General features: G+C 44.3%; 1 protein-coding gene across 1 annotated transcript; it reads left to right on the forward strand.

Annotated features, from left to right (window-relative positions):
• Positions 1–473: 473 nt before the first annotated feature.
• Positions 474–27,620, forward strand: LOC139542245 (zinc finger protein 585A-like). The gene is made up of 4 exons (XM_071347443.1): positions 474–1,079; positions 7,652–8,391; positions 14,558–14,837; positions 24,141–27,620. Exons 1-4 carry the CDS (start codon positions 770–772, stop codon positions 25,631–25,633), a joined length of 2,823 nt encoding a protein of 940 aa, XP_071203544.1. The 5' UTR covers positions 474–769; the 3' UTR covers positions 25,634–27,620.
• Positions 27,621–27,965: the final 345 nt, after the last annotated feature.

Consider the following 27,965-nt stretch of genomic DNA (forward strand, 5'->3'; position numbering starts at 1 on the left):
AGTCGTTTTCTATTAAGGTATCTTTACTTTTTCTCAAGTATGACAATTGAGTACTTTTTCCACTATTGTCAAAATATCTGCAGTGTGAAATCACAGCAGCAAGATTTGTGGCCCGTTGCCATGAGAACAGGGCAACCAGTGGAACACAAACAACATTGTAAATACCACCTATATTTATATGTTTATTTATCTACCTACTATTCATACTACAACTATTTGCACATTGCTAAAACACTGATAATATAACACTTGAAAAGTATTTTAGATGTTTCAGTTTGTTGTTTGTTGTTTTGTCTTCTCAATTTTGTTTCCATGCCAATAAAGTCCATTTGAAATTAATTCCCTTTATGTACGTTTCATATAATGTTATAATATTATGATTGAAATCAAATTAAAACATTCGCTAAAAGTGATTCACTTTTTGCATCAAAATAAAATAAACGTTTCCGTCAACCGCGTTGCCCACTCCAGTCAGCAGAGAGCGGTCTGGGTATTTCAGGTTATGCTACTAGTGTGACGTGTTATTTAGTGGACGGAACGCTTCTTTCAACGGCAGCAACAGTTTGTCAGCACCCCGGTAGCTTGCTAGCCAAAATAATAAAGCTCTTTAGACTCTTTCGTGTATATTAGCCACTGTGTTTTGAAGACATTTATGTCATCTAGCTAGTTATCCCACTTAATTTCCTATTTACGTTGTTGTTGGTCAGCTAGCTGTCTCGTTAAGTTAGCATTAGCCTAGCTAGCTAACTGTTAGCTAACATCCCCGACCATGAGTTCACCAAGCTACTCGCCTCCTGTTGAAGAAGAGGAGGTCTGCTTGACGGAGAAAGAGGGTCTGTGGCTGAACGTTGTCGTGAAAGAGGAGAAGGAAGAAGAGGATATCACAGCAATTAAAGAAGTAACAGAGGAGGAGGAGGATGTTACAGTGAAAGAAGAAGAGATGGACGTTACAGTTAAAGAAGAGGCCATAGCGACCAGAGTGAAAGACGAGGAAGATGTTACAGTGAAGGAAGAGGAGGGAGAGATAACTGTCATATTGGAGGAAGAAGAGGCGGAGGTTGGAGAACTGATTAACACCAGTAAGTCATATCTTGATAACAGAAGCACACACTGAATGTCTCATGCTCCTGGTACCTACTACAATACCCCGTTCGAAGGCACTTAAATATGTTGTCTTGCCCATTTACCCACCCTCTGAATAGGCACACATACACAATCCATGTCTCAATTGTATCAAGGCTTTTAAAAAAATCCTTCTTTTAACCTGTCTCTGCCTTTTCATCTACACTGATTTTGAAGTGGATTTAACAAGTGAAATCAATGAGGGTCAGTCTGTCATGGTAAGAGACGGTGTTTCCTGATGTTTTGTCTCCTGACGTCATCACCATACTCCGTGTATATAAGGCGTTTATCAGTAATATTCTTCAAGAATCAATAGCTATATATGGATCTTTCTGTAACGTCGAGTGTCAGTGAGGATTTCCTGTGATGGACATCTTGTTACAGCTGTTTAATAAGTCATGGATCGTAGAGTGTCAGTGAGGATTTCCTGTGATGGACATCTTGTTACAGCTGTTTAATAAGTCATGGATCGTCGAGTGTCAGTGAGGATTTCCTGTGATGGACATCTTGTTACAGCTGTTTAATAAGTCATGGATCGTAGAGTGTCAGTGAGGATTTCCTGTGATGGACATCTTGTTACAGCTGTTTAATAAGTCATGGATCGTAGAGTGTCAGTGAGGATTTCCTGTGATGGACATCTTGTTACAGCTGTTTAATAAGTCATGGATCGTAGAGTGTCAGTGAGGATTTCCTGTGATGGACATCTTGTTACAGCTGTTTAATAAGTCATGGATCGTAGAGTGTCAGTGGGGATTTCCTGTGATGGACATCTTGTTACAGCTGTTTAATAAGTCATGGATCGTAGAGTGTCAGTGAGGATTTCCTGTGATGGACATCTTGTTACAGCTGTTTAATAAGTCATGGATCGTAGAGTGTCAGTGAGGATTTCCTGTGATGGACATCTTGTTACAGCTGTTTAATAAGTCATGGATCGTAGAGTGTCAGTGAGGATTTCCTGTGATGGACATCTTGTTACAGCTGTTTAATAAGTCATGGATCGTAGAGTGTCAGTGAGGATTTCCTGTGATGGACATCTTGTTATAGCTGTTTAATAAGTCATGGATCGTAAAGTGTCAGTGAGGATTTCCTGTGATGGACATCTTGTTACAGCTGTTTAATAAGTCATGGATCGTAGAGTGTCAGTGAGGATTTCCTGTGATGGACATCTTGTTACAGCTGTTTAATAAGTCATGGATCGTAGAGTGTCAGTGAGGATTTCCTGTGATGGACATCTTGTTACAGCTGTTTAATAAGTCATGGATCGTAGAGTGTCAGTGAGGATTTCCTGTGATGGACATCTTGTTACAGCTGTTTAATAAGTCATGGATCGTAGAGTGTCAGTGAGGATTTCCTGTGATGGACATCTTGTTACAGCTGTTTAATAAGTCATGGATCGTAGAGTGTCAGTGAGGATTTCCTGTGATGGACATCTTGTTACAGCTGTTTAATAAGTCATGGATCGTAGAGTGTCAGTGAGGATTTCCTGTGATGGACATCTTGTTACAGCTGTTTAATAAGTCATGGATCGTAGAGTGTCAGTGAGGATTTCCTGTGATGGACATCTTGTTACAGCTGTTTAATAAGTCATGGATCGTAGAGTGTCAGTGAGGATTTCCTGTGATGGACATCTTGTTACAGCTGTTTAATAAGTCATGGATCGTAGAGTGTCAGTGAGGATTTCCTGTGATGGACATCTTGTTACAGCTGTTTAATAAGTCATGGATCGTAGAGTGTCAGTGAGGATTTCCTGTGATGGACATCTTGTTACAGCTGTTTAATAAGTCATGGATCGTAGAGTGTCAGTGAGGATTTCCTGTGATGGACATCTTGTTACAGCTGTTTAATAAGTCATGGATCGTAGAGTGTCAGTGAGGATTTCCTGTGATGGACATCTTGTTACTGTTTAATAAGTCATTCATAATAATCTGCCATTTTGTCATGTCATTATTTAAAAATATAAAAATCATTTAAAAATGAACCTGTATATAGTCACCTTACCCCTACACATATCTACCTCCATCACTCCAGTATCCCTGTACATTGTTAATATGGTACTGACCCTGTATATAGTCACCTTACCCCTATACATATCTACCTCCATCACTCCAGTATCCCTGTACATTGTTAATATGGTACTGACCCTGTATATAGTCACCTTTACCCCTATACATATCTACCTCCATCACTCCAGTATCCCTGTACATTGTTAATATGGTACTGACCCTGTATATAGTCACCTTACCCCTATACATATCTACCTCCATCACTCCAGTATCCCTGTACATTGTTAATATGGTACTGACCCTGTATATAGTCACCTTTACCCCTATACATATCTACCTCCATCACTCCAGTATCCCTGTACATTGTTAATATGGTACTGACCCTGTATATAGTCACCTTACACCTATACATATCTACCTCCATCACTCCAGTATCCCTGTACATTGTTAATATGGTACTGACCCTGTATATAGTCACCTTTACCCCTATACATATCTACCTCCATCACTCCAGTATCCCTGTACATTGTTAATATGGTACTGACCCTGTATATAGTCACCTTACCCCTATACATATCTACAGACTTAATTATTGTGTTTTTCTTATATCTGGTGTTTTCTACCTTGTTATTTTCTAGTATTACATTGAATTAATTAATTAAAAGTAATTTCACGTGAAACTAACGCTCATTGTCAGGCTGATGGAAAAGCCAAATAGCATTTTACTGATTTGAAGTGGTTTTAAAAAAAGTATAAAGCAGTTGATTTGCGACGATGACACAAACATTATATTAAGCAGGACATTCAATTAAGCCTTACAATTGGGGCGGCAGGTAGCCTAGTGTTTAGAGTGTTGGGCCAGTGACCGAAAGGTTGCTAGATCGAATCCCTGAGCTGACAAGGTAAAAAATCTGGCGTTCTGCCTCTGAACAAGGCAGTTAACTCACTGTTCCCCGGTAGGCCGTCATTGTAAATAAGAATTTGTTCTTAACTGACTTGCCTAGTTAAATAAAATGTAAAAAATATTATCCAAAAGTGATGTGAAATGCACTCATAAGCAACCTGTAAAGGGAGGCTATATTTGCTGTCAGCCTATGAGAACTCCCCTGAGTTTTCCCCCACGGTGGTGAATTAGTAAATAGACACAGAGCTTAATGTGAGTTTCCTTTAGTAGCACTCCTGATCTTGCACTGATAGTGCGCTGTAATATTCAGAATATATTGTGAATTAGTAGATAATGCACTGTGAAAAATTCAGATATAAACTCAGCAAAACAATATACGTCCTCTCACTGTCAACTGAGTTTATTTTCAGCAAACTTAACATGTGTAAATATTTGTATGAACATAACAAGATTCAACAACTGAGACATAAAATGAACAAGTTCCACAGACATGTGACTAACAGAAATGGAATAATGTGTCCCTGAACAAGGGGGGGTCAAAATCAAAAGCAACAGTCAGTATCTGGTGTGGCCACCAGCTGCATTAAGTACTGCTGTGCATCTCCTCCTCATGGACTGCACCGGATTTGCCAGTTCTTCCACCAAGTCATCTGCAAGTTCCCGGACATTTCTGGGGGAAATGGCCCTAGCCCTCACCCTCCGATTCATCAGGTCCCAGACGTGCTCAATGGGATTGAGATCCGGGCTCTTCGCTTGCCATTGCAGAACACTAACATTCCTGTCTTGCAGGACATCACCCACAGAACGAACAGTATGGCTGGTGGTATTGTCATGCTGAAGGGTCATGTCAGGATGAGCCTGCAGGAAGGGTACCACATGAGGGAGGAGGAAGTCTTCCCTGTAACGCACAGCGTTTGAGATTGCCTGCAATGACATCAAGCTCAGTCCGATGATGCTGTGACACACCGCCCCAGACCATGACAGACCCTCCACCTCCAAATCGATCCCGCTCCAGAGTACAGGCCTCGGTGTAACGCTCATTCCTTCGACGATAAACGCGACTCGTCACTTTTTGCCAGTCCTGTCTGGTCCAGTGACGGTGGGTTTGTGCCCATAGGCGACATTGTTGCCAGTGATGTCTGTTGTAGAGGTCGACCGATTATGATTTTTCAACTCCGATACCGATTATTGGAGGACCAAAAAAAGCCGATACCGATTAATCGGCCAATTCAAATCTTTGTTTTATTTAATTGTAATAATGACAATTACAACAATACTAAATTAACACTTATTTTAACTTAATATAATACATCAATAAAATCAATTTAGCCTCAAATAAATAATGAAACATGTTCAATTTGGTTTAAATAATGCAAAAACAAAGTGTTGGAGAAGAAAGTAAAAGTGCAATATGTGCCATGTAAGAACGTTTTAGTTCCTTGCTCAGAACATGAGAACATATGAAAGCTGATGGTTCCTTTTAACATGAGTCTTCAATATTCCCAAGTAAGAAGTTTTAGGTTGTAGTTATTATAGGAATTATAGGACTATTTCTCTCTATACGATATGTATTTCATATACCTTTGACTATTGGATGTTCTTATAGGCACTTTAGTATTGCCAGTGTAACAGTATAGCTTCCATCCCTCTCCTCGCCGCTACCTGGGCTTGAACCAGGAACACGACCAGGAACACATTGACAACAGCCACCCTCGAAGCAGCGTTACCCATGCAGAGCAAGGGGAACAACTACTCCAAGCCTCAGAGCGAGTGACATTGGAAACGCTATTAGCGCGCACCCCGCTAACTAGCTAGCCATTTCACATCGGTTACACCAGCCTAATCTCGGGAGTTGATAGGCTTGAAGTCATAAACAGCGCAATGCTTGAAGCATTGCGAAGAGCTGCTGGCAAAACACATGAAAGTGCTGTTTGAATGAATGCTTACGAGACTGCTGCTGCCTACCACCGGTCAGTCAGACTGCTCTATCAAATCATAGACTTAATTATAACATAATAACACACAGAAATATGAGCCTTTGGTCATTAATATGGTCAAATCCAGAAACTATCATCTCGAAAACAAAACATTTATTCTTTAAGTGAAATACGGAACCGTTCCGTATTTTATCTAACGGGTGGCATCCATCAGTCTAAATATTCCTGTTACATTGCACAACCTTCAATGTTATGTCATAATTGCATAAAATCCTGGCAAATTAGGCGGCCCAAACTGTTGCATATACACTGACTCTGCGTGCAATGAACGCAAGAGAAGTGACACAATTTCACCTGGTTAATATTGCCTGCTAACCTGGATTTCTTTTAGCTAAATATGCAGGTTTAAAAATATATACTTCTGTGTATTGATTTTAAGAAAGGCATTGATGTTTATGGTTAGGTACACGTTGGAGCAACGACAGTCCTTTTTCGCAAATGCGCACTGCATCGATTATATGCAACACAGGACACGCTAGATAAACTAGTAATATCATCAACCGTGTGTAGTTAACTAATGATTATGATTGATTGATTGATTGTTTTTTATAAGATAAGTTTAATGCTAGCTAGCAACTTACCTTGGCTTCTTACTGCATTCGCGTAACAGGCGGGCTCCTCGTGAGGCAGGTGGTTAGAGCGTTGGACTAGTTAACCGTAAGGTTGCAAGATTGAATCCCTGAGCTGAGAAGGTAAAAATCTGTCATTCTGCCCCTGAACAAGATAGTTAACCAACTGTTCCTAGGCCGTCATTGAAAATAAGAATGTGTTCTTAACTGACTTGCCTAGTTAAATAAAGGTGTAAAAAAAAATCTGCTAAATCGGTGTCCAAAATTACCGATTTCCGATTGTTATGAAAACTTGAAATCGGCCCTAATTAATCGGCCATCCCGATTAATCGGTCGACCTCTAGTCTGGTGAGGATCTGCCTTACAACAGGCCTACAAGCCCTCAGTCCAGCCTCTCTGACTATTGCGGCCAGTCTGAGCACTGATGGAGGGATTGTGCGTTCCTGGTGTAACTCGGGCAGTTGTTATTGCCATCCTGTACCTGTCCCGCAGGTGTGATGTTCCGATGTACCGATCCTGTGCAGGTGTTGTTACACGTGGTCTGCCACTGCGAGGACAATCAGCTGTCCGTCCTGTCTCTCTGTAGCGCTGTCTTAGGCGTCTCACAGTACGGACATTGCAATTTATTGCCCTGGCCACATCTGCAGTCCTCATGCCTCCTTGCAGCATGCCTAAGGCACGTTCATGCAGATGAGCAGGGACCCTGGGCATCTTTCTTTTGGTGTTTTTCAGAGTCAGTAGAAAGGCCTCTTTAGTGTCCTAAGTTTTCATAACTGTGACCTTATTTGCCAACCGTCTGTAAGCTGTTAGTGTCTTAACGACCGTTCCACAGGTGCATGTTCATTAATTGTTTATGGTTCATTGAACAAGCATGGGAAACAGTGTTTAAACCCCTTACAATGAAGATCTGTGAAGTTATTTGGATTTTTACGAATTATTATCTTTGAAAGACAGGGTCCTTTGCTGAGTTTACTATGAAATCAAATCAAAGTTTATTTGTCATTTTTCTGCTGTTGTGGGCCTTTAACCATCTGTCTGACTTTGTTGTTCACACAGGAGAGAGACAAGACTATCGTGGATCCTCTGGCGAGCCTCAACAACCTCATGATGCTGAGGAGGCAGAGAAGAGTCTCTCCAGAGCAGAAAACCTCAAGAAACCCCAGCAGAAACCCACAGGGAAGAAATCTCACCACTGCCCTGACTGTGGGAAGAGTTACTCAAGATCAGATTCACTAAAAGTACACCTGAGAATTCACACAGGAGAGAAACCTCACTGCTGCTCTGACTGTGGGAAGAGATTTACCTCTTCCGCAGACCTTAAAAGACATGAGAGAATCCATACAGGAGAAAAACCTTATAGCTGTAATCAATGTGGGAAGAGTTTCACAACATCTAGCCAGCTGACTATACACCAGAGAACGCACACAGGAGAGAAACCGTACCACTGCTCTGACTGTGGAAAGAGTTTTCTTAAGTCAGGACATTTAAAATCACACCAGAGAACACACACAGTAGAGAAACCTTATAGCTGTGATCAATGTGGGAAGAGTTTTACTCACTCAAGCTGCCTGATAGTACACCAGAGAACACACACAGGAGAGAAACCTTATAGCTGTGATCATTGTGGGAAGAGTTTTGTTACATCTAGCCGCCTGACTATACACCGGAGAACACACACAGGAGAGAAACCTTACAGCTGTGATCAATGCGGGAAGTGTTTTGTGACATCTAGCAGTCTGATTATACACCAGCGGACACACAGGAGTAAAATCAATGTGGCAAGAGATACTCTGGTAAAAGATCTCTGATTAAGCATCAGAAAATACGGCCTCCCGAGTGGCGCAGTGGTCTAAGGCATCGTAGTGCTAGCTGTGCCACTAGAGATCCTGGTTCGAGGCTCTGGACTGGTGGAATAGATTCCCAGTGTGGAAAGAGGGTTCAGTCAGTTTGTGTTGTGTTAATCGTTCTCCGGGTTAGAGGAGGGTTTGGCCCAGCGTTCTCCGGGTTAGGGGAGGGTTTGGCCCAGCGTTCTCCGGGTTAGAGGAGGGTTTGGCCCAGCGTTCTCCGGGTTAGAGGAGGGTTTGGCCCAGCGTTCTCCGGGTTAGAGGAGGGTTTGGCCCAGCGTTCTCCGGGTTAGAGGAGGGTTTGGCCCAGCGTTCTCCGGGTTAGAGGAGGGTTTGGCCCAGCGTTCTCCGGGTTAGAGGAGGGTTTGGCCCAGCGTTCTCCGGGTTAGAGGAGGGTTTGGCCCAGCGTTCTCCGGGTTAGAGGAGTGTTTGGCCCAGCGTTCTCCGGGTTAGAGGAGGGTTTGGCCCAGCGTTCTCCGGGTTAGGGGAGGGTTTGGCCCAGCGTTCTCCGGGTTAGAGGAGGGTTTGGCCCAGCGTTCTCCGGGTTAGAGGAGGGTTTGGCCCAGCGTTCTCCGGGTTAGAGGAGGGTTTGGCCCAGCGTTCTCTGGGTTAGAGGAGGGTTTGGCCCAGCGTTCTCCGGGTTAGGGGAGGGTTTGGCCCAGCGTTCTCCTGGTTAGAGGAGGGTTTGGCCCAGCGTTCTCCGGGTTAGAGGAGGGTTTGGCCCAGCGTTCTCCGGGTTAGAGGAGGGTTTGGCCCAGCGTTCTCCGGGTTAGAGGAGGGTTTGGCCCAGCGTTCTCCGGGTTAGGGGAGGGTTTGGCCCAGCGTTCTCCGGGTTAGAGGAGGGTTTGGCCCAGCGTTCTCCGGGTTAGAGGAGGGTTTGGTCCAGCGTTCTCCGGGTTAGAGGAGGGTTTGGCCCAGCGTTCTCCGGGTTAGGGGAGGGTTTGTGGAAAGATATTTTCTATGACACAGGACCTAAAATAAGACAATATAGATGCTATGTTCTGACAAGTTTTTGACTGAGAATGTTGTTGATGCCTGAAAACACATGAGAGGGAACACACAGGGGAAAAGCCTTTCCAATGTTCCACTATGAGAATGTTGTTGATGCCATGTGAAATCATGTTTGTATGAAAATCGTACTTTTAAAAAAAATAGGCCTTTTTTTTTCTTTCTCTCGAGACATGATCATGTCTAAAATCAGATTATCATTGTAAAATGTGTATTTCATTTTGATTGTAAAAAGCAGTTGATTAATTTAACATATTTTTGTCTCAATAATAATAGGCTAGGTGAAGGAAGAGTCTTGGTGGTTCCAATTGTTATTTTCCCTCATCAACCTACACACAATACCCCATAATGACATCATAATGACATCACAATACCCTATCACAATACCCCATAATGACATCACAATACCCCATCACAATTCCCCATAATGACAAAGCGATAACAGGTTTTTATAAATGTTTGCAAATGTATTAAAAACAGAAATACCTTATTTGCATTAGTATTCAGGTGCATCCTGTTTCCATTGATCATCCTTGAGATGTTTCTACAACTTGATTGGAGTCCACCTGTGGTAAACTCAATTAATTGGACATGATTTGGAAAGGCACACACCTGTCTATATAAGGTCCCACAGTTGACAGTGCATGTCAGAGCAAAAACCAAGCCATGAGGTCGAAGGAATTATCTGTAGAGCGCCAAGACAGGATTGTGTCGAGGCACAGATCTGGGGAAGGGTACCAAAACATTTCTGCAGCATTGAAGGTCCCCAAGAACACAGTGGCCTCCATCATTCTTGAATGGAACCACCAAGACTCTTCCTTGACCTCGCCGCCCGGCCAAACTGAGAAACTGGGGGAGAAGGGCCTTGGTCAGGGAGGTGACCAAGAACCCGATGGTCACTCTGACAGAGCTCTAGAGTTCCTCTGTTGAACCTTCCAGAAGGACAACCATCTCTGCAGCACTCCCCATAATTCAGTCCTTTATGGTAGAGTCGTAAGAGGGAAGCCACTCCTCAGTAAGAGGCACATCACAGCCCGCTTGGAGTTTGCCAGAAGGCACCTGAAGGACTAAATGATAAATAAGATTCTCTGGTCTGATTAAACCAAGATTGAACTCTTTGGCCTGAATGCCAAGTGTCATGTCTGGAGGAAACCAGGCACCATCCCTACGCTGAAGCATGGTGGTGGAAGCATCATGCTGTGGGGATGTTTTTCAGGGGCAGGGACTGGGAGACTAGTCAGGATCAAGGGAAAGGTGAACGGATCAAAGTACAGAGAGATCCTTGATGAAAACCTGCTCTAGAGCGCTCAGGACCTCAGACTGGGGCGACGGTTCACCTTCCAACAGGACAACGCAGGAGTGGCTTCGGGATTACTCTTGGAATGTCCATGAGTGGTCCAGCCAGAGCCTGGACTTGAACTTGATCGAACATCTCTGGAGAGATGTGAAAATAGCTGTGCAGCAACGCTCCCCATCCAACCTGACAGAGCTTGAGAGGATCTGCAGAGAAGAATGGGAGAATCTCCCCAAATACAGGTGTGCCAAGCTTGTAGCGTCATACCCAAGAAGACTCGAAGCCGTAATCGCTGCCAAAAGGTGCTTCAACAAAGTACTGAGTAAAGGGTCTGAATATGTGAAAATAGCTGTGCAGCAACGCTATTAGCCAATAGAAACACATTGAATAACAGATAGTCCTTACTGCTATTAGCCAATAGAAACACATGGAACAACAGATAGTCCTTACTGCTATTAGCCAATAGAAACACATTGAATAACAGATAGTCCTTACTGCTATTAGCCAATAGAAACACATTGAATAACAGATAGTCCTTACTGCTATTAGCCAATAGAAACACATTGAATAACAGACAGTCCTTACTGCTATTAGCCAATAGAAACACATGGAACAACAGATAGTCCTTACTGCTATTAGCCAATAAAAACACATTGAATGACAGATAGTCCTTACTGCTATTAGCCAATAAAAACACATTGAATAACAGTCCCTACTGCTATTAGCCAATAGAAACACATTGAATAACAGTCCCTACTGCTATTAGCCAATAGAAACACATTGAATAACAGATAGTCCTTACTGCTATTAGCCAATAGAAACACATTGAATAACAGATAGTCCTTACTGCTATTAGCCAATAGAAACACATTGAATAACAGACAGTCCTTACTGCTATTAGCCAATAGAAACACATTGAATAACAGACAGTCCTTACTGCTATTAGCCAATAGAAACACATTGAATAACAGACAGTCCTTACTGCTATTAGCCAATAGAAACACATTGAATAACAGACAGTCCTTACTGCTATTAGCCAATAGAAACACATTGTATAACAGATAGTCCTTACTGCTATTAGCCAATAGAAACACATTGAATAACAGACAGTCCTTACTGCTATTAGCCAATAGAAACACATTGAATAACAGATAGTCCTTACTGCTATTAACCAATAAAAATACATTGAACAACAGATAGTCCCCCCCCCCCAAAATATCAAAAAGAAGTTTGTTCTTAAGTGTCTGTCCTTTTGAGACGAGATACAATTTCATTTACACAGATTTTCTGTCTTCCTCTGCTCATTATTCACTTTGTTGAAATGTGAATATTGTAAATGTTGTAAACTGAATGTATATAACATTAGGATCACCTGCTCTTTCCATGAGAGATATAATAAAGATCAGGGAACGTATATTTATCTATATATATATTTTTTTTTTTTACATGTATTGAACCCCATGTTTTTGTCATTAAATAGTCTCCATATACTTCCCTTCATGTTTTCAAGTGGTACTGAGGGACCTTCAGGCGAGTCTTGTGAGGCCTGTGGGCGTCCTACAGCAAAACAACTGACATGCACATATTCCTGAGAGTGTTAGTGTGTAGCCCAAACGGGTCGGACGCTACAGACGGAAGCTGGCAGATCGGCTGTACCAACTTCAAAAGATTCTCCTGACACTTGTTTGTCTCATAGTCTGAAAAAACACTGCTCTACCTCTGTCGCCTTTCACCGCAGATGCGGAAGTGGGACATATGGGAATGCGGTGGATCGAGACATATCAAATGCAACAACAAAAAACATATCTCTAGCTTAAATTGACTGATTTATTAAGCTAATTAGATTTCCTGGCGCGGACATCGACTTTAGAGATTTTACAGGGGGAGGTTGTCCTTCGGTGCTGGGTAAGGACAGCCGGCGACGAAACCCGGTAGTGAAAGGGGAATTTGAGGAACCAGATATGATAGTGGGGTTTCTAGAAGTCCTAGCCATCTCCCCGGCTTTGGAACAGACAATACTGGGTTTTGTCGCTTGTTCTTGGACATACCAATTAATTAGATACGCGTTATTAGTGTTTGTAAACAGAACTCGTTCCCCGTTTCTACGTAATTAATCGGGCTCAAATCTACGGTGATCAACCTGAATCCGGAATATAACCTAGTTGTTTTTCCTGTCCAGTTTGTCGCCAGTGCACCGTGGATACTATCCACTGCTGGGTCAACAAAAATAGCACATAACACAAGGCATTTAATGGAAAATGACAGCCAACCCCTAGCTACTTTCCTAGTCTGAGTACTAGTCTCTTTAGGTAACATACCACTCCTTGTCGTTGCCAAAGTCTCAACGTTCAAGACGTGCTGAATTTACGACGAAGTTGCTCTTCGGTTGTTGGAAATAACATTAGTATTTCCATGACAACATGTGGAGCCTCAAAAAAAAATGTCATTCGAATTTATAACAAAATCAACAACTATTATTAAACTGTTAACAATGTAAAGTTTAATTGTGAAGATTAAAAAATCAAGACTATGATGTTTTGTGGTTGGAAATGCAGTGGTTAGTTTGAGAATTTTAGACGTGAGCTAGCAACTTTTGACAGACCGGTTGCTTAGTAACCGGATACCAACATGTTCCGTGGAGATAAAGTCATCCTTCCAATATTTGCAATATTTGCATAATCATTGTTATTAATATATAAAATAATAATATATAATTAATAATAGAAAGTTCACATTTGAAGATGTCAGAAAGGCCAGTCTCTTTCTCTTTGGCACATGATGACGTGGAGTACCGGAAGTGGATTAGCTAAAGAGGCAGAGAGGTTCATCACAACAGCAGCTCTGTGAATTATAGCCCCTCATTAAACCCTTCTTGAAACATTCCAGAACACTGTTTACATTGCTCAAAGCAAAGCAGTGTGTGACTTGGACTGAAATAGGTGCTGGTACTCATTTTGGGTGCTGGTACTGTTTATATATAGATGCAGGAGCTCCACAATACTATTGAGCTGATATTCTATAAGAGGAACAGGAAATGGAGCAGTAGAACAGTTGAGTGTTCAGTGCCTCTTTGTATGCAGTCTGGTGGTATACCAGGGCCTGGGCATGCAGTTATGTCTGTATGTAGTCTGATGATATGCCTGGGCATGCAGTTAGGTTTGTTTACCTCCATCATCACTCATCACTCATTACACATCAGCACCAATCAATCAACACATGCTTTCCTTTGTACGTCTCAATACATTAATATTATTTAATTAATGAAATTAAATGAACGTTTTGTATGAAAAAAATATATATATTTTTTATCTCAACTGCGTTTCCCACTCCACTCAGCAGTTGGCGATGTGCGTCTTTCAGGAGGATGCTACCGTTGTGACGTATATTCTAGTGGACGGGACGTTTCTTCAACAATAACAACAGTTAGCCAGCCAGCCTCCTCGGTAGCTTGTTAGCCAACATAGCGGAGATATTGGAGCTCTTTAGAAGCTTTCAGCGTATATATATGTTTTAAAGACATTTATGTCGTCTAGCTGTTACCCCGTTTAATTTCATATCGACGTTGTTAGACATCTAGCTAGCTGGTTAACTTAGCAATAACACTAAGGTAGTTGCTGATGCTAGTGAGGTAGCAAGCTAACACCCCATGACAGGAGGTCACTAAGCTAACTCTCCTCCTGCTAATGAAGAGGAGGTCTGCTGGACGGAGAAAGAAAGAAGAGAAGGCTGTTACAGTAATTAAAAACAAGTAGAGGGGGAGGATGTTACAGTAAAAGAGGAAGACGTAATAAGAGAAATACGCTTTCAGAGTGAAAGAGGAGGATGTTGACTACCGTGAAAGAAGATGAGGAGGAGAAGGAAGAGAAAGAGGAGGATGCAGTTTTTGGAATGAAGGAGGGCGAGATGACTGTTACAGTGAAAGAAGAGGAAGACGTTTTTGGAGTGAAGGAGGAGGAGGAGGAGGAGATGACTGTTACAGTGAAAGAAGAGGAAGACGTTTTTGGAGTGAAGGAGGAGGAGGAGGTAATGACTGTCACATTGGAGGACGAAGACGAAGAACAGAAGACTGGAGATCTGATTAACACCAGTAAATACAGTGAGTACTATCTTATAAAACAGGGACATTGATCTGATTAACACCAGTAAATACAGTGAGTACTATCTTATAAAACAGGGACATTGATCTGATTAACACCAGTAAATACAGTGAGTACTCTCTTAACGGGCACAAACTGCAGTTGTTCAACTAGTGTGTGGTTTTAAAAGGGCATTCTACTCTTGGATTAGGTAAAAAAAAAAAAGCTACAAAGAGTGGCGTCAGTCAAGAAAACGTTAATGGATCAAATGCTTCATTTTATTTTGTAGAACATTTTAAAACTTTGCTGAATACCTCTCTGTAGTGCTTTGCTCAGTCTCTATACTCGACATCACATGAGAGTAAGGTATTTATATATTTTTTAAACATGATTAAATATCAATGGTGTTATTATTAGCGCCTTCGTTTGTTGTTGTTGTAAGTTTGACAGACTGATCTGACTGAAATATCTATGATATCATGTATTACAGCCAACTCTGTTTTCAAAGGATGAAGAGGACAGAATCAAGACAAGGAAGGATCATTTTGATCTGGAATGTTCTAAAATAAAACAATAAGGCAGGAAAACAGGTTGTAATTGATGTTGATTGCAGAACAGGTTGTAATTGATATTGATTGTAAAACAGGTTGTAATTGTTATTGATGGTGAAACAGGTTGTAATTGATATTGATGGTGAAACAGGTTGTAATTGATATTGATGGTGAAACAGGTTGTAATTGATGTTGATGGTAAAACAGGTTGTAATTGATATTGATGGTAGAACAGGTTGTAATTGATATTGATGGTAGAACAGGTTGTAATTGATATTGATGGTAAAACAGGTTGTAATTGATATTGATGGTAGAACAGGTTGTAATTGATATTGATGGTAGAACAGGTTGTAATTGATATTGATGGTAGAACAGGTTGTAATTGATATTGATGGTAGAACAGGTTGTAATTGATATTGATGGTAGAACAGGTTGTAATTGATATTGATGGTAGAACAGGTTGTAATTGATATTGATGGTAGAACAGGTTGTAATTGATATTGATGGTAGAACAGGTTGTAATTGATATTGATGGTAAAACAGGTTGTAATTGATATTGATGGTAGAACAGGTTGTAATTGATATTGATGGTAGAACAGGTTGTAATTGATATTGATGGTAGAACAGGTTGTAATTGATATTGATGGTAGAACAGGTTGTAATTGATATTGATGGTAGAACAGGTTGTAATTGATATTGATGGTAGAACAGGTTGTAATTGATATTGATGGTAAAACAGGTTGTAATTGATATTGATGGTAAAACAGGTTGTAATTGATATTGATGGTAGAACAGGTTGTAATTGATATTGATGGTAGAACAGGTTGTAATTGATATTGATGGTAGAACAGGTTGTAATTGATTTTGATGGTAGAACAGGTTGTAATTGATTTTGATGGTAGAACAGGTTGTAATTGATTTTGATGGTAGAACAGGTTGTAATTGATATTGATGGTAGAACAGGTTGTAATTGATTTTGATGGTAGAACAGGTTGTAATTGATATTGATGGTAGAACAGGTTGTAATTGATATTTGTCACGATCGACTTGGGAATAAGTGGACCAAAGCGTACATGCTTATTTAATATAAGAATTTGCCAACAATAAACATCAAACGAAACGTGACGCCAACGTAGTGCTCACAGGCAACTACACATGGACAACTACCCACACAGACAGGTGGGAAAAGGCAACCTAAGTATGGTAGATAGACAGCTGCCTCTGATTGAGAACCACACCCGGCCAAACACACAGAAATAGAAAACATAGAACACAAAACATAGAATGCCCACCCCAACTCACGCCCTGACCAACCAAAATAGAGACATAAAAAGGATCTCTACGGTCAGGGTGTGGCACCGGATACACTGGGCCGTGGAGGCGCACTGGAGGTCCTGCACAACCCGTCCTGGCTGGATGGTGACTTTGGACCTGCACGTGTGGGGCGCAGGCACAGGACGCACCGGGCTGTGCAGACGCACTGGAGACACAGTGCACAGAGCCGGCGCAGGATATCCTGGGCCGTAGAGACGTACTGGAGGTCTGGAGAGCAGGGCTGGCACACTCCTTCCTGGCTGGATGCTCACCCTAGCCCGGCAGATGCGAGGAGCTGGAATATATAGCGCACCGGGCTATGAATGCGCACTGGGGACACCAATCATCATGAGTAACTAACAGCCATTACCCAGGGATCATCATGAGTAACTAACAGCCATTACCCAGGGATCATCATGAGTAACTAACAGCCATTACCCAGGGATCATCATGAATAACTAACAGCCATTACCCAGGGATCATCATGAATAACTAACAGCCATTACCCAGGGATCATCATGAGTAACTAACAGCCATTACCCAGGGATCATCATGAATAACTAACAGCCATTACCCAGGGATCATCATGAATAACTAACAGCCATTACCCAGGGATCATCATGAATAACTAACAGCCATTACCCAGGGATCATCATGAATAACTAACAGCCATTACCCAGGGATCATCAGGAATAACTAACAGCCATTACCCAGGGATCATCATGAGTAACTAACAGCCATTACCCAGGGATCATCATGAGTAACTAACGGCCATTACCCAGGGATCATCATGAATAACTAACAGCCATTACTCGGGCTGCAGCGTTCTGGATAAGTTTCAGGGGTTTCATGGCACAAGCGGGGAGCCCAGCCAACAGCGAGTTCCTGTAGTCCAGACGGGAGAGGACAAGTGCCTGGATTACGACCTGCGCCTCTTCCTGTGTGAGGTAGGGTCGTACTCTACGGATGTTGTAGAGCATGAACCTGCAGGAGCGAGTCACTGCTTTGACGTTTGCAGAGAACGAGAGGGTGTTGTCAAAGGGTCACGTCAACGTTATTTGCACTCGGAGGGGTGACACTGTGGAGTTGTCAACCGTGATGGAGAGGTCTTTGAACCGGGCAGGCCTTCCCCGGGAGGAAGAGCAGCTCTGACTTCTCGAGGTTGAATTTGAAGTGGTGGGCCGGCAGCTCTGACTTCTCGAGGTTGAATTTGAGGTGGTGGGCCGACATCCAAGTTTCCAGGCACGCAGTGATACATGTCTTCATCTGGGTGTCAGAAGGGGGGAAGGAGAAAAGTAATTGAGTTTCATCCTCATAGCAGTGATAGGAGAGACCATGTGAGGATATGACAGAACTGAGTGACTCGGTGTATAGACAGAAGAAGCGCGGGCCTAGAACCAAGCCCTGGGGGACACCAGTAGCGAGAGTACGTAGTGCAGACACAGATCCTCTCAACGTCACCTGGTATGAGCGGCCTGTCAGGTAGGATTCAAGAGTGTTTCAGAGTCTGAGACACCCAGCCCTGAGAGGATGGAGAGGAGGATCTGATAGAGTCTGAGACTCCCAGCCCTGAGAGGATGGAGAGGAGGATCTGATAGAGTCTGAGACACCCAGTCCTGAGAGGGTGGAGAGGAGGATCTGATAGAGTCTGAGACACCCAGCCCTGAGAGGGTGGAGAGGAGGATCTGATAGAGCCTGAGACTCCCAGCCCTGAGAGGATGGAGAGGAGGATCTGATAGAGTCTGAGACACCCAGCCCTGAGAAAGTGGAGAGGAGGATCTGATAGAGTCTGAGACACCCAGCCCTGAGAGGGTGGAGAGGAGGATCTGATAGAGTCTGAGACACACAGCCCTGAGAAGGTGGAGAGGAGGATCTGATAGAGTCTGAGACACCCAGCCCTGAGAAGGTGGAGAGGAGGATCTGATAGAGTCTGAGACACCCAGCCCTGAGAGGATGGAGAGGAGGATCTGATAGAGTCTGAGACACCCAGCCCTGAGAGGGTGGAGAGGAGGATCTGATAGAGTCTGAGACACCCAGCCCTGAGAGGGTGGAGAGGAGGATCTGATAGAGCCTGAGACACCCAGCCCTGAGAGGGTGGAGAGGAGGATCTGATAGAGTCTGAGACACCCAGCCCTGAGAGGGTGGAGAGGAGGATCTGATAGAGCCTGAGACTCCCAGCCCTGAGAGGGTGGAGAGGAGGATCTGATAGAGTCTGAGACACCCAGCCCTGAGAAGGTGGAGAGGAGGATCTGATAGAGCCTGAGACACCCAGCCCTGAGAGGGTGGAGAGGAGGATCTGATAGAGACTGAGACACCCAGCCCTGAGAGGGTGGAGAGGAGGATCTGATAGAGTCTGAGACACCCAGTCCTGAGAGGGTGGAGAGGAGGATCTGATAGAGCCTGAGACACCCAGCCCTGAGAGGATGGAGAGGAGGATCTGATAGAGCCTGAGACACCCAGCCCTGAGAGGATGGAGAGGAGGATCTGATAGAGTCTGAGACACCCAGTCCTGAGAGGGTGGAGAGGAAGATCTGATAGAGTCTGAGACACCCAGCCCTGAGAGGATGGAGAGGAGGATCTGATAGAGCCTGAGACGCCCAGCCCTGAGAGGATGGAGATGAGGATCTGATAGAGCCTGAGACGCCCAGTCCTGAGAGGATGGAGATGAGGATCTGATAGAGCCTGAGACGCCCAGCCCTGAGAGGATGGAGATGAGGATCTGATAGAGCCTGAGACGCCCAGTCCTGAGAGGGTGGAGAGGAGGATCTGATAGAGCCTGAGACACCCAGCCCTGAGAGGGTGGAGAGGAGGATCTGATAGAGCCTGAGACGCCCAGCCCTGAGAGGATGGAGATGAGGATCTGATAGAGCCTGAGACGCCCAGTCCTGAGAGGGTGGAGAGGAGGATCTGATAGAGCCTGAGACACCCAGCCCTGAGAGGGTGGAGAGGAGGATCTGATAGAGTCTGAGACACCCAGCCCTGAGACGGTGGAGAGGAAGATCTGATAGAGTCTGAGACACCCAGCCCTGAGAGGGTGGAGAGGAGGATCTGATAGAGCCTGAGACTCCCAGCCCTGAGAGGATGGAGAGGAGGATCTGATAGAGACTGAGACACACAGCCCTGAGAGGGTGGAGAGGAGGATCTGATAGAGTCTGAGACTCCCAGCCCTGAGAGGGTGGAGAGGAGGATCTGATAGAGCCTGAGACACCCAGCCCTGAGAGGGTGGAGAGGAGGATCTGATAGAGACTGAGACACACAGCCCTGAGAGGATGGAGAGGAGGATCTGAGACACACAGCCTTGAGAGGGTGGAGAGGAGGATCTGATAGAGTCTGAGAGGGTGGAGAGGAGGATCTGATAGAGCCTGAGACACCCAGCCCTGAGAGGGTGGAGAGGAGGATCTGATAGAGCCTGAGACACCCAGCCCTGAGAGGGTGGAGAGGAGGATCTGATAGTGCCTGAGACACCCAGCCCTGAGAGGGTGGAGAGGAGGATCTGATAGAGACTGAGACGCCCAGCCCTGAGAGGGTGGAGAGGAGGATCTGATAGAGTCTGAGACACCCAGCCCTGAGAGGGTGGAGAGGAGGATCTGATAGAGCCTGAGACGCCCAGCCCTGAGAGGGTGGAGAGGAGGATCTGATAGAGTCTGAGACACACAGCCCTGAGAGGGTGGAGAGGAGGATCTGATAGAGTCTGAGACGCCCTGCCTTGAGAGGGTGGAGAGGAGGATCTGATAGAGTCTGAGACGCCCAGCCCTGAGAGGATGGAGAGGAGGATCTGATAGAGCCTGAGACACCCAGCCCTGAGAGGGTGGAGAGGAGGATCTGATAGAGACTGAGACACCCAGCCCTGAGAGGGTGGAGAGGAGGATCTGATAGAGTCTGAGACACCCAGCCCTGAGAGGGTGGAGAGGAGGATCTGATAGAGCCTGAGACGCCCAGCCCTGAGAGGGTGGAGAGGAGGATCTGATAGAGCCTGAGACGCCCAGCCTTGAGAGAGTGGAGAGGAGGCAGAGACTGAGACACACAGCCCTGAGAGGGTGGAGAGGAGGATCTGATAGAGCCTGAGACACCCAGCCCTGAGAGGGTGGAGAGGAGGATCTGATAGAGTCTGAGACACCCAGTCCTGAGAGGATGGAGAGGAGGATCTGATAGAGACTGAGACACCCAGCCCTGAGAGGGTGGAGAGGAGGATCTGATAGAGCCTGAGACACCCAGCCCTGAGAGGGTGGAGAGGAGGATCTGATAGAGTCTGAGACACCCAGTCCTGAGAGGGTGGAGAGGAGGATCTGATAGAGCCTGAGACGCCCAGCCCTGAGAGGATGGAGAGGAGGATCTGATAGAGTCTGAGACGCCCAGCCCTGAGAGGGTGGAGAGGAGGATCTGATAGAGCCTTAGACACCCAGCCCTGAGAGGGTGGAGAGGAGGATCTGATAGAGTCTGAGAGGGTGGAGAGGAGGATCTGATAGAGCCTGAGACACCCAGCCCTGAGAGGGTGGAGAGGAGGATCTGATAGAGTCTGAGACACCCAGCCCTGAGAGGGTGGAGAGGAGGATCTGATAGAGTCTGAGACTCCCAGCCCTGAGAGGGTGGAGAGGAGGATCTGATAGAGCCTGAGACACCCAGTCCTGAGAGGGTGGAGAGGAGGATCTGATAGAGCCTGAGACACACAGCCCTGAGAGGGTGGAGAGGAGGATCTGATAGAGACTGAGACACCCAGCCTTGAGAGGGTGGAGAGGAGGATCTGATAGAGCCTGAGACACCCAGCCCTGAGAGGGTGGAGAGGAGGATCTGATAGAGTCTGAGACGCCCAGCCCTGAGAGGGTGGAGAGGAGGATCTGATAGAGCCTGAGACTCCCAGCCCTGAGAGGGTGGAGAGGAGGATCTGATAGAGCCTGAGACACCCAGTCCTGAGAGGATGGAGAGGAGGATCTGATAGAGCCTGAGACTCCCAGCCCTGAGAGGATGGAGAGGAGGATCTGATAGAGCCTGAGACACCCAGCCCTGAGAGGGTGGAGATGAGGATCTGATAGAGTCTGAGACACCCAGCCCTGAGAGGGTGGAGAGGAGGATCTGATAGAGTCTGAGACACCCAGCCCTGAGAGGGTGGAGAGGAGGATCTGATAGAGCCTGAGACTCCCAGCCCTGAGGGTGGAGAGGAGGATCTGATAGAGCCTGAGACTCCCAGCCCTGAGAGGGTGGAGATGAGGATCTGATAGAGTCTTAGACACCCAGCCCTGAGAGGGTGGAGATGAGGATCTGATAGAGTCTGAGAGGATGGAGAGGAGGATCTGATAGAGCCTGAGACTCCCAGCCCTGAGAGGATGGAGAGGAGGATCTGATAGAGCCTGAGACTCCCAGCCCTGAGAAGGTGGAAAAGAGTTTCCTAGGGTTAGAGGTAAAAGCTTGACATTTTGAGTGGTAGAAAGTGGCTTTAGCAGCAGATACAGAGGAAGATAAGGTAGAGAGGAGGGAGTGAAAGGATGATAGGTCCTCCGGAAGTTTAGTTTGTCTCCATTTTCGTTCAGCTGCCCGCAGCCCTGTTCTGTAAGCTCGGTCACGGAGCAGGATGGGAGGGCCAAGCTGGCCAGGAGGAAAGATGACAGTGCCAGTCATAGGATGTGGAAAGGAAGGAGACTAGGGTTTGAAGAGGCAGAATCGGGAGACAGGAGGGAGAAGGATTTAGCAGAAGAGGAGAGAGTAGTGTGAGAGAGAGAGAGCGAAGCTTGCGACGGTGTCTGACCATCTGGGTAGGGGCTGAGTGGTCAATCAACTACCGGTAATCAACAGAATCAACCAATCAACTTCCGGCAATCAACAAAATCAACCAATCAACTACCGGCAATCAACAAAATCAACCAATCAACTACCGGTAATCAACAGAATCAACCAATAAACTACCGGCAATCAACAGAATCAACCAATCAACTCCCGGCAATCAACAGAATCAACCAATCAACTACCGGTAATCAACAGAATCAACCAATCAACTACCGGCAATCAACAGAATCAACCAATCAACTACCGGCAATCAACAGAATCAACCAATCAACTACCGGCAATCAACAGAATCAACCAATGAACTACCGGTAATCAACAAAATCAACCAATCAACTACCGGCAATCAACAGAATCAACCAATCAACTACCGGCAATCAACAGAATCAACCAATCAACTACCGGCAATCAACAGAATCAACCAATCAACTACCGGCAATCAACAGAATCAACCAATCAAGTACCGGCAATCAACAGAATCAACCAATCAACTACCGGCAATCAACAGAATCAACCAATCAACTACCGGGCAATCAACAGAATCCAAATGTACAGTTTTATGTTGAGGGGTCTAGTACGGAGTAAACAGTTTTATAATTTAGATCTCTCTGTTTAACTTCTCTGGGGCAGGTGGGACGCAAACGTCCGGCCAATAGCCAGGGAAAATACAGCGCGCCATATTCAAATAACATGATATAAAAATCAAACTTTCATTAAATCACACATGTAAGATACCAAATTAAAGCTAAACTCGTTGTGAATCCAGCCAACATGTCAGATTTCAAAAAGGCTTTTCGGCGAAAGCATAAGATGCTATTATCTGATGATAGCACAACAGTAAACAAAGAGAGTAGCATAATTCAACACTGCAAGCACGACACAAAACGCAGAAATAAAATATAAATCATGCCTTACCTTTGACGAAATTATTTTGTTGGCACTCCAATATGTCCCATAAACATCACAAATGGTCCTTTTGTTCGATTAATTCCGTCGATATATATCCAAAATGTCAATTTATTTGGACCGTTTCATCCAGAAAAACACAGCTTCCAACTTTCGCCAAGTCACTACAAAATATATCAAAAGTTACATGTAAACTTTGCCAAAACATTTCAAACTCCTTTTGTAATACAACGTTAGGTATTTTTAAACGTTAATAATCGATCAATTTGAAGACGGGATGATCTGTGTTCAATACAAAAAGAAAACAAACTGACGCAACTTTTTTCGTAACGTGACTCTCTCAAAAAATGTACTTAATGTGACCCTCATTTACGATAGCCCTACTTCTTCACTACACAAAGGAATAACCTCAACCGATTTCCAAGGACTGGTGACATCCAGTGGAAGCGGTAGGAACTGCAAGCAAGTCCATTAGAAATCTGGTGTCTCTAAGAAAATTCATTGAAAAGACAGTGACATCAAAAAAATACACATTCTGAATGGTTTGTCCTCAGGGTTTTGCCTGCTACATAAGTTCTGTTATTTCTCACAGAAATGATTCAAACAGTTTTAGAAACTTCAGAGTGTTTTCTATCCAAATCTACTAATAATATGCATATCTTATATTCTGGGGATGAGTAGCAAGCAGTTGAATTTTGGCATGCTATTTTTCCGAAAGTGAAAATGCTGCCCCCTGCCCTCAAGAAGTTAACCAAATACTCTGTTTGTCTTTGGCAGGAGAGATACCAGACTCTCACTCTGACAGCGGGAAGAATCCTTCAGAGGAACCAGACTCAGAGACGCCCAAACCAGCGAGACGACACCGTTGCTCCCAGTGTAATAAGAGTTTTAAGTGGTTATGGAAGCTGAAAGAGCATGACGGAACACACACAGGAGAAAAGCCTTACCACTGCTCTCAGTGTGGAAAGGATTTTACCAACTTAGGGAACCTAAAAAAACATACAAAATTACACACAGGAGAGAAGCCTTTCCAATGCTCCCAGTGTGGGAAAGGTTTTACACGGTTAGGGAACCTGAAGGATCACATAAGAGTACACACAGGAGAGAAGCCTTTCCAATGCTCCCAGTGTGGAAGTGGTTTTACTCAATTAGGGAACCTGAAAAGGCATGAAAGAATGCACACAGGAGAGAGAACTTTCCAATGTTCCCAGTGTGGAAAGAGTTTTACACGGTTATGGAGCCTGAAAGAACATAACATAATACACACAGGAGAGAAGCCTTTCCAATGCTCCCAGTGTGGAAATAGTTTTACACAGTTAGGGAGCCTGAAAGCTCATGAAAGGACACACACAGGGGAGACATCTTACCATTGCTCTCTGTGTGGAAAGAATTTTACCAAGTTAAAGAACCTAAAAAAACATATAAAATTACACACAGGAGAGAAACCTTTCCAATGCACCCAATGTGGAAAGGATTTTACACGGTTAGAGAACCTGAAGGATCATAAAAGAATACACACAGGAGAGAAGCCGTTCCAATGTTCCCAATGTGGAAAGAGTTTTACACGGTTAGGGAACCTGAAGGACCATCAAATAATGCACACAGGAGAGAAGCCTTTCCAATGTTCCCAGTGTGGAAGTGGTTTTACCCAGTTAGGGAACCTGAAAAGGCATGAGAGAATACATACAGGAGAGAAGTCTTTCCAATGTTCCCAGTGTGGAAAGAGTTTTGCACAGTTAGGGAGCCTGAAAGAACATAAAATAGTACACACAGGAGAGAAGCCTTTCCAATGTTCCCAGTGTGGAAAGGGTTTTACCCTGTTAGGGAACCTGAAAAAGCATGAGAGAATACACACAGGAGAGAAACCTTTCCAATGTTCCCAGTGTGGAAATAGTTTTAAAAGCTTAGGGAGCATGAAGGAGCATGAAAGAACACACACAGGGGAGACATCTTACCATTGCTCTCTGTGTGGAAAAGATTTTACAAAGTTAGGGAACCTAAAAAAACATATAAAATTACACACAGGAGAGAAGCCTTTCCAATGCTCCCAGTGTGGGAAGGGTTTTACACGGTTAGGGAACCTGAAGGATCACAAAAGAGTACACACAGGAGAGAAGCCGTTCCAATGCTCCCAGTGTGGAAGTGGTTTTACTCAGATAGGGAACCTGAAAAGGCATGAGAGAACCCACACAGTCTTAACCCTAATGACCCCAGGAGTTGGAAACGGTTCGAAGAACAGAACAGAAAACCGCAAACATGTGTTTTATTGAGGAACAGAAACCGAACCGGGAAAGAAAGTGATCTCTACTGTTCTGGAACAGAAGCATTATTTTAAAAAGTATGGTAACCGGTTAATAACGTTCTTTTAAAGTAACTGTCTAACTTTTTAAGGTTAATCCTCTCTTAACCTCTTAAATCATATACAAATAATGTTGTTGACTCGTCTGATTCTCGTATTTGAGACCAAAGCATAAATTACAGAAGAAGAAGAAAAAACATATCAAACCTCTTTAGAACATCTCCCTGAGGAGGATGAACTGGCCAATCAGCGGTCTTGAGGAGAATGAGCTGGCCAATCAACGGTCTACTCGTGGGTATTTTTAATGACCGGATATACGCCCACACCATTCTATTAGGAAGGCGTTCTTAATGTTTTGTACACTCTGTGTGCCTCAATGTATTGTTACACCATGTAGGAGCAGTATGGACCTAGTCTGTTCATTATATACATCTACATGATGTATTGTTACACCATGTAGGAGCCGTATAGACCTAGTCTGTTCATTATATACATCTACATGATGTATTGTTACACCATGTAGGAGCAGTATAGACCTAGTCTGTTCATTATATACATCTACATGATGTATTGTTACACCATGTAGGAGCAGTATAGACCTAGTCTGTTCATTATGTACATCTATACAGTGGGGAGAACAAGTATTTGATACACTGCCGATTTTGCAGGTTTTCCTACTTACAAAGCATGTAGAGGTCTGTCATTTTTATCATAGGTACACTTCAACTGTGAGAGACGGAATCTAAAACAAAAGTCCAGAAAATCACATTGTATGATTTTTAAGTAATTAATTTGCATTTTATTGCATGACATAAGTATTTGATCACCTACCAACCAGTAAGAATTCCGGCTCTCACAGACCTGTTAGTTTTTCTTAAAGAAGCCCTCCTGTTCTCCACTCATTACCTGTATTAACTGCACCTGTTTGAACTCGTTACCTGTATAAAAGACACCTGTCCACACACTCAATCAAACAGACTCCAACCTCTCCACAATGGCCAAGACCAGAGAGCTGTGTAAGGACATAAGGGATAAATTGTAGACCTGTACAAGGCTGGGATGGGCTACAGGACAATAGGCAAGCAGCTTGGTGAGAAGGCAACAACTGTTGGCACAATTATTAGAAAATGGAAGAAGTTCAAGATGACGGTCAATCACCCTCGGTCTGGGGCTCCATGCAAGATCTCACCTCGTGGGGCATCAATGATCATGAGGAATGTGAGGGATCAGCCCAGAACTACACGGCAGGACTTGGTCAATGACCTGAAGAGAGCTGGGACCACAGTCTCAAAGAAAACCATTAGTAACACACTACGCCGTCATGGATTAAAATCCTGCAGCGCACGCAAGGTCCCCCTGCTCAAGCCAGCGCATGTCCAGGCCCGTCTGAAGTTTGCCAATGACCATCTGGATGATCCAGAGGAGGAATGGGAGAAGGTCATGTGGTCTGATGAGACAAAAATAGAGCTTTTTGCTCTAAACTCCACTCGCCGTGTTTGGAGGAATAGAAGGATGAGTACAACCCCAAGAACACCATCCCAACCGTGAAGCATGGAGGTGGAAACATCCTTCTTTGGGGATGCTTTTCTGCAAAGGGGACAGGACGACTGCACCGTATTGAGGGGAGGATGGATGGGGCCATGTATCGCGAGATCTACACCAACAACCTCCTTCCCTCAGTAAGAGCATTGAAGATGGGTCGTGGCTGGGTCTTCCAGCATGACAACGACCCGAAACACACAGCCAGGGCAACTAAGGAGTGGCTCCGTAAGAAGCATCTCAAGGTCCTGGAGTGGCCTAGCCAGTCTCCAGACCTGAACCCAATAGAAAATCTTTGGAGGGAGCCGAAAGTCCGTATTGCCCAGCGACAGCCCCGAAACCTGAAGGATCTGGAGAAGGTCTGTATGGAGGAGTGGGCCAAAATCCCTGCTGCAGTGTGTGCAAACCTGGTCAAGAACTACAGGAAACGTATGATCTCTGTAATTGCAAACTAAGGTTTCTGTACCAAATATTAAGTTCTGTTTTTCTGATGTATCAAATACTTATGTCATGCAATAAAATGCAAATTAATTACTTAAAAATCATACAATGTGATTTTCTGGATTTTTGTTTTAGATTCCGTCTCTCACAGTTGAAGTGTACCTATGATAAAAATTACAGACCTCTACATGCTTTGTAAGTAGGAAAACCTGCAAAATCATCAGTGTATCAAATACTTGTTCTCCCCACTGTATCATGTATTGTTACACCATGTAGGAGCAGTATGGACCTAGTCTGTTCATTATATACAGTGGGGAGAACAA

The sequence above is a fragment of the Salvelinus alpinus genome, chromosome 2, assembly GCF_045679555.1.
Source record: "Salvelinus alpinus chromosome 2, SLU_Salpinus.1, whole genome shotgun sequence".
Lineage (NCBI taxonomy): Eukaryota > Metazoa > Chordata > Actinopteri > Salmoniformes > Salmonidae > Salvelinus > Salvelinus alpinus.

What these genes read in the sequence shown, in the direction of transcription:
- LOC139542245 (XM_071347443.1), top strand. Translation starts at nt 770, where the DNA reads ATGAGTTCACCAAGCTACTCGCCTCCTGTTGAAGAAGAGGAGGTCTGC. An exon ending in TGGAGAACTGATTAACACCA is followed by an intron (nt 1,080 to 7,651) that starts GTAAGTCATATC and finishes TTGTTCACACAG; the next exon opens with GAGAGAGACAAGACTATCGT. An exon ending in TGGCAAGAGATACTCTGGTA is followed by an intron (nt 8,392 to 14,557) that starts AAAGATCTCTGA and finishes TCAGAGTGAAAG; the next exon opens with AGGAGGATGTTGACTACCGT.